General features: G+C 44.9%; 1 protein-coding gene across 4 annotated transcripts in view; it reads left to right on the top strand.

Annotated features, from left to right (window-relative positions):
• Window positions 1–15,366, top strand: part of SNAP47 (synaptosome associated protein 47) — a 55,737-nt gene extending 40,371 nt beyond the window's left edge. For 3 of the 4 annotated variants that reach the window (XM_067530439.1, XM_067530440.1, XM_067530436.1), the window contains one exon: window positions 14,795–15,366. Coding sequence is in view for 2 of the 4 variants with exons in the window: in XM_067530440.1 (XP_067386541.1) it covers window positions 14,795–14,803 (9 nt within the window). In the remaining 2 variants the exon portion in view is untranslated. The remainder of the gene's footprint in view (window positions 1–14,794) is intronic. The other variant, XM_067530438.1, reaches the window with a different exon arrangement.
• The last annotated feature ends 1,202 nt before the right edge of the window (window positions 15,367–16,568 follow it).

Below are 16,568 nucleotides of genomic sequence, written 5' to 3'. Positions count from 1 at the left end.
TGGACATTCCATATACATACACATGCACACATACACCTTGCGTGATCATTCGAAGGGGTGCTGCTGCATGTATACTCTTCCATATCCCGTCATGTTTTAGACTTGAGAAGGAGATTGCAGTTTGATCTGATTTAATAAATTACAGCTCTCTACTGTGAACTGAAATATGCTCAGTTGTTTGTGTAGAATGAGATTAACGGTTATGATTACAAATGGTATTAGTGTAAAAGAGAATCAGACCCTGTGCGTTGTATTTTTGTCTATAGTTCCTTCCTCCCTGTCCTGTAATGAAGAACTATTTCTCACAGCCTGTATTTTGGGTCTGTGACCCAGGAACAAGGAATTCTGTGAGTCGCAAGAGGTCTAAGAACTGTCCCTTGCCCTCAGGATTCATAGTCTCCTCTTGTTGGAAGCATGAAATCCAATCCCAAGTGCCCATGGCACATCAAGCATCTCAAGTTAGACGCCACTTCTCATCTGCTTTCTCTTTCCTCGTGCACAAAGAGTAGATGAAAGGAAGAAGAACAGAGAGGAGGAAAGAAAACAAATGGGGGCTGGAGAAGGATGACAAGGAAGCTTGGGAGTCCCCTAGCTCTGTGTCCTCACCACTTGCTAGAGGACATGTGCAATCCATGGCATCAGCTCGATTCTCCATTTTCCGGCATAGATGGATATAGCAATAACCAGCACCTGAAATCTTGTGGTGTTTGTCCCACAACTGATTGATCACGTGAAGTCATCACCGGGTGCTATTTTAAATTCCCATATTCACTAGGTTTGGGGGGGGGGGGAGGGTTGTATATTTTTGTTTGTTTTTAAACTTTCAAACACTGTTTTCCCCAAGTTGGAACGTGTGTTGTTAGCCAGCGGGTTTTTGTTGAAGACTAATTAGTGTATACTGCCTACTCCGACTGTTTGAGGAATGGTAGGTGTATTACAACACATACAATAAATGGAAAGATAATTAAAACCCTAAATGGCTTAGTCATCTGTTGCTTATTGCTTATAATTTCAGGATCTGACTTATACTGTCCTTGGCATTTATATAGTACCTCCCACCCAATGATCTCACTGTATCAACTCAAAGCTTCACAAACACCCCAATGAGGTAGGAAAGTTTTAGCTGCCCGGAAAAGAAGGATGGCCTTATAGTTAAAGTAACAGCTGATTTCAATTCCTAGCTTTGCCACCAATGCCTTGTGCAATCTTCCACATGAACTTTCTGTGCATCAGTTCCCTGTCAGTAGAATGGGGGTGATAGTACATCCCTTATCTATTTAGATTCTATATAGGACAGAAACTCTCTTCTGTGTTTGTACAGCACCCAGCATAATGGAGCTTCAGTATCAGTTGAGGCTTCTAGGTGCTACAGCAATATAAACAATAGCCTCGGTTTTACAGATGATGAGCTGAGACACAGAAAGTTGAATTGACTTGTCCAGACTCTCACAACAAGCCAACGCCAGGAACTGAACCCAGATTTCCTGGCTCCCAAGTTAACGCCTTAACCGCAAGGTCATCCTTCCGTTTAACAACCATTCTTCTGAGTTTATTTTTCATTTCTTCTTTCCTCAGACTTCATACAACTTTTTGGCACCTGTCTACATAAGGCGGGGAAATCAAAATAAATGGCTCCGAAAAGGCATTCCATTCACTTAGCAAAGACTCCTGTATCCCTGGTACTTAACGAGATTCTCATGTGTCGCTCAACTCGGTACAAAACTGGCTCCTAGAAGAAGGGTTTGTGTTGAAAGGCGGCCGTATTAACACTGGGCTACTTCGCAAAAATCTCAGGAGTTATGCGATTGGCTCACTTGATTTATTTACTATGCCAAATTAAAATAAATGAAAGAAATTCGAAAGGGTGGAGACCAGTGATAGAATTCCTTTGTGTTGTGGCAGGCATCATTGAGCGGCATTGTTACACATAATCTTCCAGTTTCTTTTACTTAGTGTGCAAGGGAGTTTCAGAAGCCATGAGGTGCGGGTATTAGATTTTGGGTTACACACATCTTTGCCTAGAGGCAGCTTTGAGAGAGATGGGATAGTATGAAAAGCAGACAACTTCATTCTCTGACTTGGACTCTGATCTGAGTATTTCTTGAGGCAGAGTTGCTCATTGGACATTGGTGTTGCGCTGAGATTCCTGGAAGAAGAGTTTGCCCTGTGTGCTGTGTGACCATCTCATTTCAGAACTGGTGTATGTGTTTAAATAAAGCAAGTTACACTTAGAATATACCCATGCTCTGTCTCTCTGATTTCTCCTCCGATGGAAAGCCAAATTACCAGGCCCAGAATTCTACTCCTCTGCTCGGTTGGGTTTAGTGTGCAGGTGTTGGTTGATGTTGGTGGCCTCTGATATACAGGCGGTCAGACTAGTTCAGTGGTTCTCAACTACAGGTACGCATACCTCTGGGGATGCTCAGAGGTTTTCCATGATGTACTACAGCTCTCCTAGATCACTGTTTCTCAACCTGGGGGTTGTGAGCCCGAGGATGGTTGTGGAACAGGTTTAGGGGAGTGGCAAGTGCAGGGCTGGTGTTGGGGGTTGGCAAGCAGGGCAATTGCCAGGGGCCCCGCGATGCTAAGTTACATGTCTCAGGCCCAAGCGGCGGGGCTCAGGCTTCAGACTCCTGAGGGAGGGGTACATTAGTCTGGAAAGGATGAGAACCACTGGACTAGATGATGTAAGCGTCCCTTCTGGCCTTAAACTCTGTGACCCTGGCATCAGAGTGGACCACTGGGAATCCCTACATGTCCCTTCCCGCCCCACTTCCTTGAAACCCTGGTGTGACAGATACGCAAAGTCCTTGAAAAATCTCATTGCCTTATTAAACTAAGATTTAAGTATCTTTGGTGTCCATTGTATTAATAATGCAAAGTTTATTATTGTGGAATTGTATGTAAACTTGGACACTTTCTAGGTAGGTGGTCTGGCCTAGTGGCCAGAGCAGATGTCCAACTTGGTTAACAAAGCTAAGGGTCAGTACCAGAGTCACCTGCCGGTTACCAGAGCCAGGGATCAAGCCGGAGTCAGAACCAGGAATCGAAGCTGAGGGTCAGAGCTGAGGTCAGATATCAAATGCCACAGCCAAGAGTCAAGCCAGAGTCAGGGTCAGAAGTCGGAGGCCGTGGACGGAGCCAGGACTGGTCACTGGTGATTGGAGATGAGGCGTAAGGAGAGGAGGTGGAGGAGAGGTGAGGATCGAGCACCATGGGAGCAGAAGCAAAGGCAGGGGTGAGGCAGGACCCCGGAGTAGAGCAAGAATCAGGAGCAGGGTTGGGGGCGGGAGGCAGGCACAAGCAGGGTCCAATGCAGCCACAGCAGGAAACCACCTTGTTGCTTGGACAAACTTCCTGTGCCACCTTCTGGCTTCAGTACTGTGGTGGGACCAATCAGGGCTCTGTGGATGGTGCCTTGGCTGAGTTATAGTCAATAGTAGCTCCTCGGCCTACCAGAGGACCTTGGGTGGAGGCCAGGATGCAGCAGCTGTCTGGAGACTCCTGGACGTGGGACATCACATCCGGCCTGGAGAAGAAGAGACGTCCAAGAGAGGTGACAGCTGAGGAACTGGGAACTTAGACCCTTGCTCTGTCACAGTGGGGGACTCTAGGTGCAGTTGCCCTGAACTGTGACTTCTCAGTCCGCATCTTTCCAGGAGACTCCTTTAGGAACATGAGAGCTGGCACTTGGCTGAAGTAGCTGATTGCCATGTTACAAAACAATTTTATAACCCTTCTCCACCCAGCAAGAAGGGACACTGAATACCTGGATTAGTCTGAATCCCCATCAATACCGACACTTATAAACTGGGAAACAGAACTGGATCCAATGACTGCTGAGACCTGAGGAATGAGTTCCATTGATTTTTCAGGAAGGGTGGGACTGAGCCCAGGCTGCACAAATCCATATATTTTCCATGTGAAAAATGACATTTGAAACATTAAGATTGCATTCTTAAGTCACAGTGTGGTAAATATTAAAGGTCACCTTCTTGTATATATCATTTAGGATAGTCTTTTTATATACAGGTCTGGTGAATTATTCTATAGGATCCCTGCCTCGTTCAGTGCAAAGGGTAGTTCATGCTTAGAGAATGAACTGGTGCTCAGTATTTCTGCCTGTCCGCATTGTTCAGTTATGCCCCTTCCACGTCCTGTCCTACGTAAGGAATTGTTTCCTTCTGAGCAGGCTTTTCATTGGCTCCACTCACTAGACTACCTCACAAACCAGGATAACTTATTGGACTCAGCTCCCAGGGGTGTGAAGCACCATTATCCCCAGTGAGCCCATAGGGAGCTGAGGCTCAGAGGCATGAAGTGACTTGCCCCAGGGCATATGGGAAATCCGTGACAGAGGTGGGAATCAAACCCAAATAGGAAGTGTCCCACAGAAATAGAACCATTTCTCCTTGGTCCCAATCCATTACCCAGGCCACAGGACCATTCTTCCTCTTGCAGCAAACCCACCCCCTGCGTCATGGGCTAGAGACCACACAGTAACTGCAGGGAATGAAACCGTGATGCTCTAGACCCAGACTGATTTCCTACACGATCAACTGTGACAGACAGTGAACAAGAAGGCCCTTTTCCAGATTTGAAGCTCCTTTCAGCCTGCAGTGATCACACACAGATTTCGTAGTCTGTGGCATCGTTCATTCCAGTGGACGTCTTGTGGGTATTATGATGATAAATGAGTTTGAACTCCATAATGGCGAGTGGTAAATTCCCACATGGTCACTGGAGGCTTCCCAAGGCCTTCTTACGTCTGCAAACGTCTAAGCCAATCCGGTGCAGCTCCAGTTTTGCTCGCCTCTGGTTTTTGCAAGACTGAATGTACAATTTTGACCACAGTGTTTAGTTCATCATCCATAGCCTAGGAAGGAAAGAGAGAAAGAAAAGAGAAACAAATTGCTACTTATGAAAAACCAGGAATGACCTTCAGAGCCACAAGTCAGGTGGAAAACCACAAATAAAATAGGGGGAACATTTGGCCCATTCTTCTGCTGGTCACATTATATAGAAAACCTTGCTGATGGATGTGAAAACTTTTTCTCTCAAGGATGGAATCGTTTACCACCACATGCTGCTGGCTGTTAGTTTTCGAAGGTGCAGTACACTGCAATGGCCAGTGTGTGTGTATCTGAGACGTTTGAGGCCCACAAAGCTGCAGATGTTTCTCATTCCCAGATGATCGGGTCCTTCTCTTTTATCAGGCCACATTCTGATCCCTTTACTCATGTTGGATAGCAGCTAAGGCCCAGATCCTCAAAGGTATTTACATGCCCAACTCCTCTTGATACAGCCTAAACACCTTTGAGGAACTAGGCTTAACTCTGTAAATCATCTCATTGACTTTAATGGGACTATTTATGGAGTAAGGTGCTACCCAACATGTGTTTGGGTATCAGAATGATCTGGTTGTTCTGCACTAAAGGGCAGTTTTAAGGGTGAGGACTTGTAGCATAGGCTCTTCAGAAGTACTCAGAGAGCCACTGACTTCAAATGGCAATAGTTAAACCACTTCTGAGAGCCTATGAACATCTACTATGAACATCTATTGCTATGGCATGTGAATAGTTTTTATGCTGAATAGCGAGATTCTGATGAGGTCTCTAATGTGAAAAATGGACCGGGGGGGGGGGGGCGTAATTTCTATGGATGTTTTGGCAAATTAAAAAGCATTGTCTATCCTGTTGTGTTTTGTATCAACCTGGTTTTCACTCACCCAGTTTTCTGCAGAACTCCATTACAAAAACAGAACGGTTCTGTTTTGTAACCTCAATCATTTGAAAACACAATGTTCCGATTTAGAAAAAAACAAACCACCACATGAACAATCAAAAACTACACAGTCGCATCATGAAAAATAATGTGGTTCTGTCTGTCACAAAACAACCAGACAAGCTCAATTTTCCTTAGAAATTTTTTTGAATAACAGAAAATGAAAAACAAACATGAAAAGGTTTTACGGAACCAAAAAAATTCCATTATTTGACAGAGGTCAAATTTCAGCCAAAACCTTTTTGTTTTTTCTTTTGGAACTCTTCTGCCCAGCTCTAGCCTGTAGTGTTGTAAAGCCAGAATTGCTGGTACACTGAATACATTTCAGTTTACCAGAAGGTCTCTGATTTGGGTATAGCTCATATTTTTAATGACTCGGGGCTCAATCCTGCAAATGGATTTGCACGAGTACACCCCGTACCTATGTTAAGTCCTGCTGAAGGCCATGGGCTTTGCACAGGTGTAAGGATCCTGTCACACACATCATCTTGCAGGGTCCTAGAAATGTAAGGCTGGAAGGGACCTTGAGAGATCATCAAGTCCAATCTTCTGCACTGAGGCAGGACGGAGTAAACCTAGACCATCCCTGAAAGGGATTTGTCCAACCTGTTCTTAAAACCTTCGTTTACGGGGATTCCACAGCCTCTCTTGGAAGCCTCTTCCAGAGTTTAACTACCCTTAGAGTTAAAAAGTGTTCCTGATTTTAACCTCAATCTTCCTTGTTGCCAATTAAACCCATTACTACTTGCCCTACCTTCAATAGACATGGAGAACAATTGCCCAGTCCTCTTTATAACAGCCCTTGACATATATGAGGACTGTTAGTAATTCCTCCCTCAGCCTTCTTTTCTCAAGACTAAACATGCCCAGTTTTTCTGAACCTTTCCTCATAGGCCAGGCTTTCTAAACCTTTGATCTTTTTGGTTGCTTTCTACTGGACTCTCTTCAATTTGTGCACATCTTTCCTAAAGTGCAGGGCCCAGAATTGGACACAGTACTCCAACTGAGGCCTCACCCGGGCCGAGTATTACTGACAATTACCTCCCATGTTTTACATTCATCGGTCCTGTTAGCACACCCCACAATATTAGCCTTTTCAGCACCTGCATCATGTTCTTGACTCGTATTCAGTTTGTGATCCAGTATAACCCTCAGATCCTTTTCACCGCCGCTGCCATCTAGCCAGTTATTCCCCATTTTTGTTGTTGATTTTTTCCTTCCTGAGTGAAATGCTTTGCACTTGTCCTGATTGAGTTTCATCTTGTTGGTAATTTCCCAATTTGTCAAGGTTGTTTTGAATTCTAGTCCCACCATCAAAAGTGCCTGCAGTGTGGGTCATCCATAAATGTTATAAGTGTACTCTTTACTATGTTATCCAAGACATTAATGAAAACAGTGATAACCCCACCAAGTGCCTATGTACATCTTTAGATGCCTAAATACCTTTAAAAATCTGGCCCTTGGTTTTTCTGTGCCTCAGTTTCCCATCTGTACAATGGGGATAATAGCACTGCCCTGCCTTACAAGGGTGTTGTGAGGATAAATACATTAAAGATTGTAAGGCTCTCAGTTACTACAGTAATAGGGGTCAGATAAGAACCTTAGATAGTCTAGAGCAGGTCGAATAATTGATTTTTTTGGTTCAAGGGCAGTTTTTAGAGGGAAAAATTGTTCAGGTCAAAGTAAAAACAACGAGAGTTCTGTAGCACTTTAAAGACTAACACATTTAATTACAGCCCACGAAAGCTTATGCCTGCAGAAATTAAATGTGTTAGTCTTTAAAGTGCTACAGAACTCTCGTTGTTTTTGCTGTATACAGACTAACACGGCTACCCCTCTGAATCAGATCAAAGTGAATCTGAATTTTTTTGGAATTTTTGGTGAATTGAAAAAAGTCCATTTCAGGCATTTTCCAGAGCGGGGATTCAGATGTGGGTCTCCCACATCCCAGGTGAGTGCCTTGGCTACAAACGGTTAGGTGAGGGGACAGCTGCCCCATCTTCTTCTCCACTTTGTGAATGGACAAAACTATTCACATCAAATTTTGGGATGACCAAAACAGCATTTTTCATTGAACGAATTATTAGTCCAGAACATTTTGCCCAGGTCTATAGTTGAGTTGAAAAATCAATTTTCCATCCTCAAAAATAACAAAAATGAAGTCTGCACTTGTATGTCTTGATGCATTGGAGTGAGATGTGATGGGTTTAAGCCACACAACCTCAGCTCTGCCCCCACTGGGATGTAGCATTATCTTCCATCTCCCTAACCGCACCTACCATTCTCTCTGTGCGCAGCGCAACTCCAAATTAGCATGCCCACTCGTTCACTCCATGGGACACCGGTACCCTGTGCAGCTCTGCTGAGCTAGGGGTCACTTGCTCCTGGTTGGCAGAAGTTAAGGGACGCTTAGGGCGCTGTGATCTCCAAGAGGAACTCCTACGGTCAGGGATCCAAAGGGGCAGAGTGAAGCTGGCATGTCTGTGTTGTGAGCTGGGCATTAAACTCACATGTTCTTGCAGGGCACAAGAAGCCTAGGCACTCCTGAGTGCATGCAACTTTAAGTCCACGTTGCTTGTGACCTGGTATGTGCAACGGACAGCTGTTTAGGGTGATCGATGTCTTCTGTTTGAAAAGGACAGTGATTCCATATGTCACGACCCGCTGCACATGAGTGCACAGCTGACTCTCCACAAGGGCTTTTTTCCTGCAAGGTGCTAAGTGCTCCCAGCTGCTGTGAGCAGAGCAGGAGGGGTCAGCACCTCGTAAGGGTCGGTTTTATGTGTGCATGTGATACGGGAACGCTGTGCAGCACACAGAAGACTTTTTCCACAAGAGCATCGGCCTCTGTGACTACCTTGTCCCAATGCAGGAATGCCATTTTGCAGGAATTGTTTTTTCCCCCCAGCATGCCTTTCTGGGATGGCCCTTGAAATCTGTCAAAGTCAAGCAACTGCAGCTCCTAGGTGGTGATTTTGCAAGCCAGCCTCTTCTTGTTGCATCTCCCTCTCTTCCAAAGGTTGTGTTTTCCTGTTCTTGAGACCAGCTTCATTACATTGCAAGCAGTAGCATATTAATACTCCAGCCACTAGAGGGGGACAAAGTCACACTTGGCCAGCGTGTTACAAGGATCCCAAGCTGATTTATAGTATATTGCACAAATCTCGTTTCCCACCCTGGTTTTCTTTACACGTGCAAAGCAGGGGAGGATACAATATTCCCCTTGTAAGAAAGCCCCTCCCATTAGCAATAGCTTCCTGTGACTTTCATTTTGACCTTTCTGTATTCATTATGCATCCCATGTATTTGGATATATTCAAAGTAACTTGGCTTGATACGAGCTGGAAGATGCAGCTGAATTGGAATGTTGTAATTATCCTTCTGGTTTGGAATCGGCTGTTTCAATGTTACAAAGGAAGGCACAATGTGGAATCCATTGAAAAGCCCAGAATAACGTTGGTGCTAAATCCATGAGAGTGTCATTTCTTTTTTAGGAATTACAAAGCTAGGTTTAAATAGCAGGGACCCAGTTCAGCTTGGAGTAAGTGGAGGCCGGTCTCCTAGATGTCATGGGTCCAAATTCAGCAGTGGTGTAAGTTACGCCCGAGGGGTGCAAGTGCAGCAAATGGCCAAGTAGTGTACCTCGCTCTGATTTGCGACTTGCTCTGGTTTGTCATTTTGTGGCTCTGCAAAACAAGTGTGACTTACACCTAAAGGAATGTGGGCGTGGGGCTGGACAAAGAAAAGCACTGATCCCCAGGGTGCAAAAGGAAGCAGACTACCCCTTTTCTTTAAATTACACCCACCGCTTGCCTCATGTACCCAGGAGCCTCAACCAGCCTCATCCCCCCACTGCAGTCGCAGCTCCCATGGACGAGGTGCTGCAGAAAGAGAGGCTGAGGATTCAGTAGGGGGTTCTGACCTCTCCCTGCACGGTTGGTACGTTGTGATTTCTCCAGAGCCATCCCTTACACTTGGGAGCGTCTCTCTGTAAAAACCCACAGGACTCTACGGTGTTTTCCATCTAATCTCTCCTTGCAACGGGCCGGAAGCAAGGCCGCTGTCGGGGACAGAGCTGTAGCTGTGGGTGAGGCCAGGGCAATGACTGGGCCAGGAGTCAGGGGCTGCAGCTGGGGGGTGGGGCTGGGGGCAGAAGGGGGGCTGGAAGCGGACCCAGGGAGTGGAGGGAGGCTGAGGCCAGGAGCAGAGCAAGGTTATGGGGTGCCCCCTCCGCACCCCTCATGGGGGCTGGCCTGGGCCCTGCCACGCTCCCCCGAACATTCCTCTGAACCACCATGGGATCTGGCCCCACACTTTGGGGACCTCTGACTTCAGTCATAAGCTGCTTGGGGTGGGGCCTGCCATTTTGTTACATGTGTGTACAGCACCTAGCACAATGAGGCCCTGATTGGGCCCTCTGGGTGTTACCTTAATGAGACACCTGCTCCATATCTAGTGTGTAGGGACCATTGCTGGTGTGCAGTGGGCTTTGAAAGCTGGAAGGATGAATGTGGTTTTGCAGTGTGCTCTGAAACCGAAGCTGCTACCTATCTATCATGACGGCTCGATGGCCAATGGTAATTGGTATTAATTGACCACTCTCTCTCTCCTAAAGTCTGTAGCCATTTCTGTGGGTGAGACTCAGCAATGATTAATGATTACTTAAGCATGGAGAATAGGTCCGTCAATGGCTATTAGCCAAAATGGCCTTGGACACAACCCTATGCTCTGCGTGTCTGTAAGCCTCTGTCAGATGATAGCATACTAAGTTAGACGGACCATTCATCTGACCCAGTATGGTCATTCTTATGTTCTTATGTCTCATCATGAAGTCTGACCCAGCCAAGTGAGAGTTATGTAACACAAGTGTACAAATATTACTCTTAACATGAGAAATGCAGAAATCAGCACATGAGCATTACAGTCATCTGTTCACTAGCATTCAGGAAAGTCCAAATGCGACATATTTTACTGCAATTTTAACCAAATTATATTAATTACGTTCTACCAGCATTAAGCTGGACAGGCACTTTTTTGATAAGTAGCCCTGGACTTTAACTAAGTCCCTGGCACCACATCCACATCACAGGTGCCCTGACCGTGACTAATTTGTCTATTTACTTAAGCGGCCCTCCCAGCACTGTAACATCTGTGTATGTTACAAACATTGGAATCAAAGAAACAAAGGATTAGAAGGGACCTCAAAAGGTCATCTAGTCCAGTGTCCTGCACTCAGGCAGGACTAGGTATTATCTAGATCATCCCTGACAGGTGTATTTCTAATCCGTTCTTAAAACCTCCAGTGATGGAGATTCCACAACCTCGCTAGGTAATTTGTTCCAGTGCTTAACTACCCTGACAGTTACGAAGTTTTTCCTTCTGTCCAGCCTAAACCTCTCTTGCTCCAGTTTAAAGGCCAGGCCAGCCCCAGTGTGCGCTGAACACCCCCTATTTTTTTCTGGTGCGTGCTCCCAGGGTGGTGATACATCCCAGAATGATGTGTGCTTTTTTTTGCAACAATATTGCAATTCATATATTGCAGTCACATTTCGTTTGTGAGCCGCTGTAATCCCCAGATCCTTTCCTGCAGTATCCGTCCTAGGCAGTCATTTCCCATTTTACGTGTGTGCAACTGATTGTTCCTTCCTGAATGGAGCACTTTGCGTTTGTCCTTATTGCATTTCATCCTATTTATTTCAGACCATCTCTTTAGTTTGTCAAGTCATTTTGAATTCTAATCCCGTCTCCTGAGCATTTGCAATGCCTCCCCGCTTGGTACTGTCTGTAATCTTTATGTGTGTGCTCTCTATGCCATTATCCAAAGCATCGATGAAGATATTGAATAGAACCGGATGCAGAACAGCTCTCTGCAGGACCCCACTCGATATGCCCTTCCAACTTAACAATGAGCCATGGATAACTTCTCTCTGAGTACGGTTTCCCAACTAGCTGTGCACCCACCTTACAGTAGGTTTGTCTAAGCCAGTGGTTCTCAACCGAGGGTCCGCAGCCCCCTGTGCGCAAGCCAGTTTCAGGGGTTCCCCGTGGGGCCAGGAGACTGAAACTTGGATCACGGACGCCCCCAGAGGGGCTAAAGCTGGGAGGCACAGGGCTGAAGGCTGGAGCCCTGCTGCTCCTTCAGGGCTAAAGCCCAGAGCTGCGGGGCTGAAACCCTGAGCCACAAGTCCGGGTGCCCCACAGGGCTAAAGCCTCGAGTCCCTCCCACCCCACAGGACTAAAGCTGGTAGCTTGGAGCCTCAATCCTGGACGCCCCGTGGGGCAGAAGCCCCAAGCCCCCCCATCCAGCAGCTGAAGCCCAGAGCTCCTAGCCCCCCTCTGCCCCATGGGGTTGAAGCCCATAGCCCCCCACACTCCAGATAGTGGGGCAGAAGTCCTGAGCCTACCACCCGACATCCCTGTGGGCAGCTGATGTCCAGACCCCCACCTGCTCGCCCCGGGAATGTTTATAGCAAGTTCTTGGTGCCTCTGAAAGAAAAAGGTTGAGAACCCCTGGTCTAAGCTTTGTTTCCCTAGTTTGCGTATGAAAAGGCCACGCGAGACAGTATCAAAAGCCTTACTAAAGTGGAGATATATCGCATCTATGGCTTCCCCCCATTCACAAGGATTGTTACCCTGTCAAAGAAGGATATTCGGTTGGTTTGACATGATTTGTTCGTGATAAATCCATGCTGACAGTTACTTATCACCTTATTATCTTCTAGGTGCTTATAAATTGATTGTTTGAATATTTGCTGCATTATCTTTCTGGGTGCCAAAGTTAAGATGACTGGTCTGTAATTCCCTGGATAGTCTTTATTCTCCTTTGTATATATAGGTACCATATCTGCCCTTTTCCAGTCCTCTGGGATCTCTCCCGTCCTCCACGAGTTCTCAAAGATCATCCCTAATGACTGAGAGATCTCATCAACCAGGTCCTTAAGTATTCCAGGATGTATCTTGTCAGGCTCTGCCAAATTGAAGACATCTAGCTTGTCTAAGTAATCCTTAACTGGTTCTTTCCCTATTTTAGCCTCAGATTCTGCCCCGTTTACACTGATGTTCACTATGTTTGTCATCTAATCGCAACTAACCTTTTCGATGAAAACGGAAACAAAAAATGCATTGAACATTTCAGCCATTGCTGCGTTTCATGTTATTCTCTTTCCCTCCTCACTGAGTAATGTCCCCACCCTGTCCTTGGCCTACCTCTTGCTTCCACTGCATTTGTAAAATGTTGTCTTGTTACCCTTCACGTCCCTAGTTAGTTTACTCTTGTTTTAGGCCTTGGCTCTTCTAATTTTGACCCTACATTCATGGATTTAGCCTCACAACACCCCTGTATTGTGCAGATAAGGCACAGAAGGATTTGGCCAAGGAATTCTGGAGTAAAACTGGGCATAGGATCTACATCTCCAGAGTTCCAGTCGTATGCCTTAAGCACAAAATCATCTTTCCCCCACAGCTAGCAGAGTCATGGTAGAGACCAAGGATAGACTGTGCTACAGAGATGGTATTATCCTCTCATTTCTGGAGTTAGATCCTCTAGGTCATGACTGAGGCCCAGATGTGGTGCTGTGGGGGGGAAGCTAGTGAAAGCCACTGGTCAGTGAGTGTTACGTGCTCCTCTCTGCCTGTGATCCATGTGAGCATGGCTCTTCTGCTCAAGCTGTAAAGACTTGTACTTCTAACTCTGGATTTCCTGGCCTTTGCCAAAATGGAGGTCATCAGACTCGTATTGATTCACTCTCTGCTGTGACATTTCTCTGGCTGATTAGAGGACTTCATTCAACTTACTCCTAGCACCTTTCATCAGCATTAAATTCCCTGGGGAGAAAGACAACTACCAGTAACTAAATATTTGGAATTCAACTGAAAATTAAGAGTACCAAAGAAAAAAATCTTTCCTATGTTGATTCTTACATATGTGAAGCTGTCTTATTTTAACATGTAGACTGATCATGTGCTTAATGTCAGGACAGGAGTTCAGAGCGTCTGGACTTTATTTGTGTATTTTTAATAGACTTCTTGGATAACACTGGGCAAGTCACTTGACTTCACCGGGCGTTGGACTGGGCTCTAGTTTCCTCATCCTCAAAATGGGGATAATACTACTTCCCTATGTCAATGGGATCTTGCAACCCAGCCAATTAACATCTATAAATCACATTGAGATGTATGCTGGGAAGTGCTATCATTTTAGATAAGATACGGTTACTTGCAGTATGTTATTCAACCACTAGGAATGTTATTCAGCCTGTCTGTGGTGTGTAGAGTTGCAGAAAGGGCGTGGCCCCTGGTAAACAAGAGAGACAAAGCTGAAGCTCAAGTGAAGTGGAAGTCTGATTGCCTGTGTCTCTACTAGTAGCTGTTCTCTTTCATAAATGCCTCCTGTTTAAGAACATCTGAGATTCCACATATCATTGACAGCACAGGGTGAAACAGCCTTTGCTAGTGTTTTCTGACTGGTGGCTTCTCTACATTTAAAATAAAGTCAAACAGAGTTGGTTGAAAAAAGATAGTACATTTCATGAAAAAAACTGAAAGAAATGAACATTTTTAATTTTATTCCACATTTTCCCTGAACTTTTTTGTTTATCATTTCAATGGAAAAAATCTCAAAATAATTTAAATAAAATAGTTCAGTGTGTGTGTGTGTGTGTGTGTGTGTGTGTGTGTGTGTGTGTGTGTGTGTGTGTGCTGGGGAGGGGGGGGGGGCAGGGAATTGTCTTTGACTAACTTTTTTTTCCACCAGAAAAAGGAGAAAACGTAAAGGAATGAGGGAAAGTATTTTTCCCCACTTCAGTACAATTTTTTCCCCTCATTTTGAAAAGTGAAAAATTTCAACCAAAATGACAATTTCACACACACAAAAACCCTTTGGTTTTTCCTGAAAAGGCAATTTTCTGTCCAGAAGAAAGTCGCAATAGAAATTTTTTGACTTTCTAAATGTAAAGTATATTCATCCAAAAAAGTTACATAATTTACATAATTTCATGTGTTTTTTTCCCAGATAAAATGATTGATTAAATCACCTCCAGCTTGCTTGATTTACAGATGAAAACATGTCAGAGAACAAAACATTCAGTATTCAGCTATCTGCATGAAATTCTTCTACATTATTCATCCAATAAAAAGAAAGCACTTTGACAAAACTGCTCTCCTGTATAATCCAGTGTTCTCTGAAACAGCTCTAGAGTATGAACTGCTTGTTATTTTCTTTTTACATATATATAGGTTTTTAACAATATTTTCACTAGAAAATAAGTATTTTGTCATTCCAACCGCAGCAAAAGACAAGGCAATGTGGCTGTCTACTGCCTCCTCATGCTGATGTGGATAACTGCAGCAAGATAAAGACGACTGACTGGTGAAGAAAGTCTGCTTCACTCATGGAGTAAATGTGGGGAAATAATTCACACTGGAAAAGATAGTGGTTAAAATAATCAAAAGCATCTAAGTCCTAGTCTCAAATGTGCCTAAATCACTTCATAACAGCTCAATATTAATCATAGATATGATTCCTCTAATAAAGTCAAGAACCTGGAGATCTTTCACATGCTAAGAACAATTACTCAATGTGGATGTTTTATTTAGCACTCTCTCTCTAGTACCTGTGCCAGCCCCTTACCTTCCCTAGAGAATTTTTTCTAACACACAAAACAAAAGGAATCAATATATCCAAGGGAAATGAAAAAACTGACTTGAGGAGTAACGGACTCCTGGCCCAATATTGGGGCGCCAAGACACTCTAGTAGTATCAATAAATAATAATCAGCAATCATCATATCAGTGCACTGGGCTGGGACCCAGGACATGTGCATTCAGTTTCTGGCTCGGCCACAGATTCACTCTACGACCTGGGCAGATCTCTCTGCATCTCAGTTTCCCATCTATAAAAGGGGGATATCAATTCTCTTCGTTTGTCTTGTCTTTTTAGCTCGTTAGCTCTTCCTAGCCTGGACTGTCTTCCCTCTGGGTACATACTCGCTTGTGCAGCCGAGTGAAACCCCTGCGGCAACCTCCTCCTCTCTATTCCTAGCTAGCTAGGTTAGTGCAGACAGCTACACACGCTGCCATTTACAGCGCTGGCCTCAGCAGAGTTCTAGCCTATGTGTCTGTACAGCACCTTCTACAATGAGGCCATGCTCTTGGTTAGGGCCCTGTAGGTCTATATTTATATATACATGCACATGCAACTTTTCCCGCCTCTCCCACTATTTCTTTTTTACACTAAGTCGGCCCAAGACATTTCATTATGCGGGTGAAGAGCAATATTTCTCATTCTAGGATTTGCACAGGTTGAAAAGAAAACAGTCACAGATCCAAGGGGGCGGGGGGAAAACCCCATCACCTTTCTGTAGCTCCGTGTTTATTAGCCAAGTGTTTCTCCACCATTTGTTTTTATGGCGCTGTGAAAATGATGCATTTCAGCAGCTTGTGCTCCCTCTACCATTAGCCTTGTAGCTAATGGCTCTCCGAAATAATATCCCGCGGCTGTCTGCTGTAACAAAGCACAAAGGACCTGTTCCAAACGTGTCCAACCATGAGGGAAGCCAAAACCAACTCCAAATTAGATTTTTCTCACTCTGTCAATTTGCTATACTTGGAACTGGCGAATAATGAATTGAATAGCATGTGGGGAAAAAAGTGCAAGCCTGGGGACACAGAAATAATGGCTCGAGTTGGGTGGGGCCATAGGATTTTTACTGTTTAGGTGTAAATGGGCTGCAGTTCACAGCCCAATACTCCCTGTTATCCGGATGGGACATCTACACTGCAGTCAC

This window comes from Emydura macquarii, unplaced genomic scaffold, assembly GCF_026122565.2.
Source record: "Emydura macquarii macquarii isolate MOO-44397 ecotype Brisbane River unplaced genomic scaffold, CSIRO-AGI_Emac_v2 contig_3080, whole genome shotgun sequence".
Taxonomy (NCBI): Eukaryota; Metazoa; Chordata; order Testudines; family Chelidae; genus Emydura; species Emydura macquarii.
The sequence above is the reverse complement of the archived record's forward strand: the minus strand, read 5'-3'. Positions and strand labels throughout refer to the sequence as shown.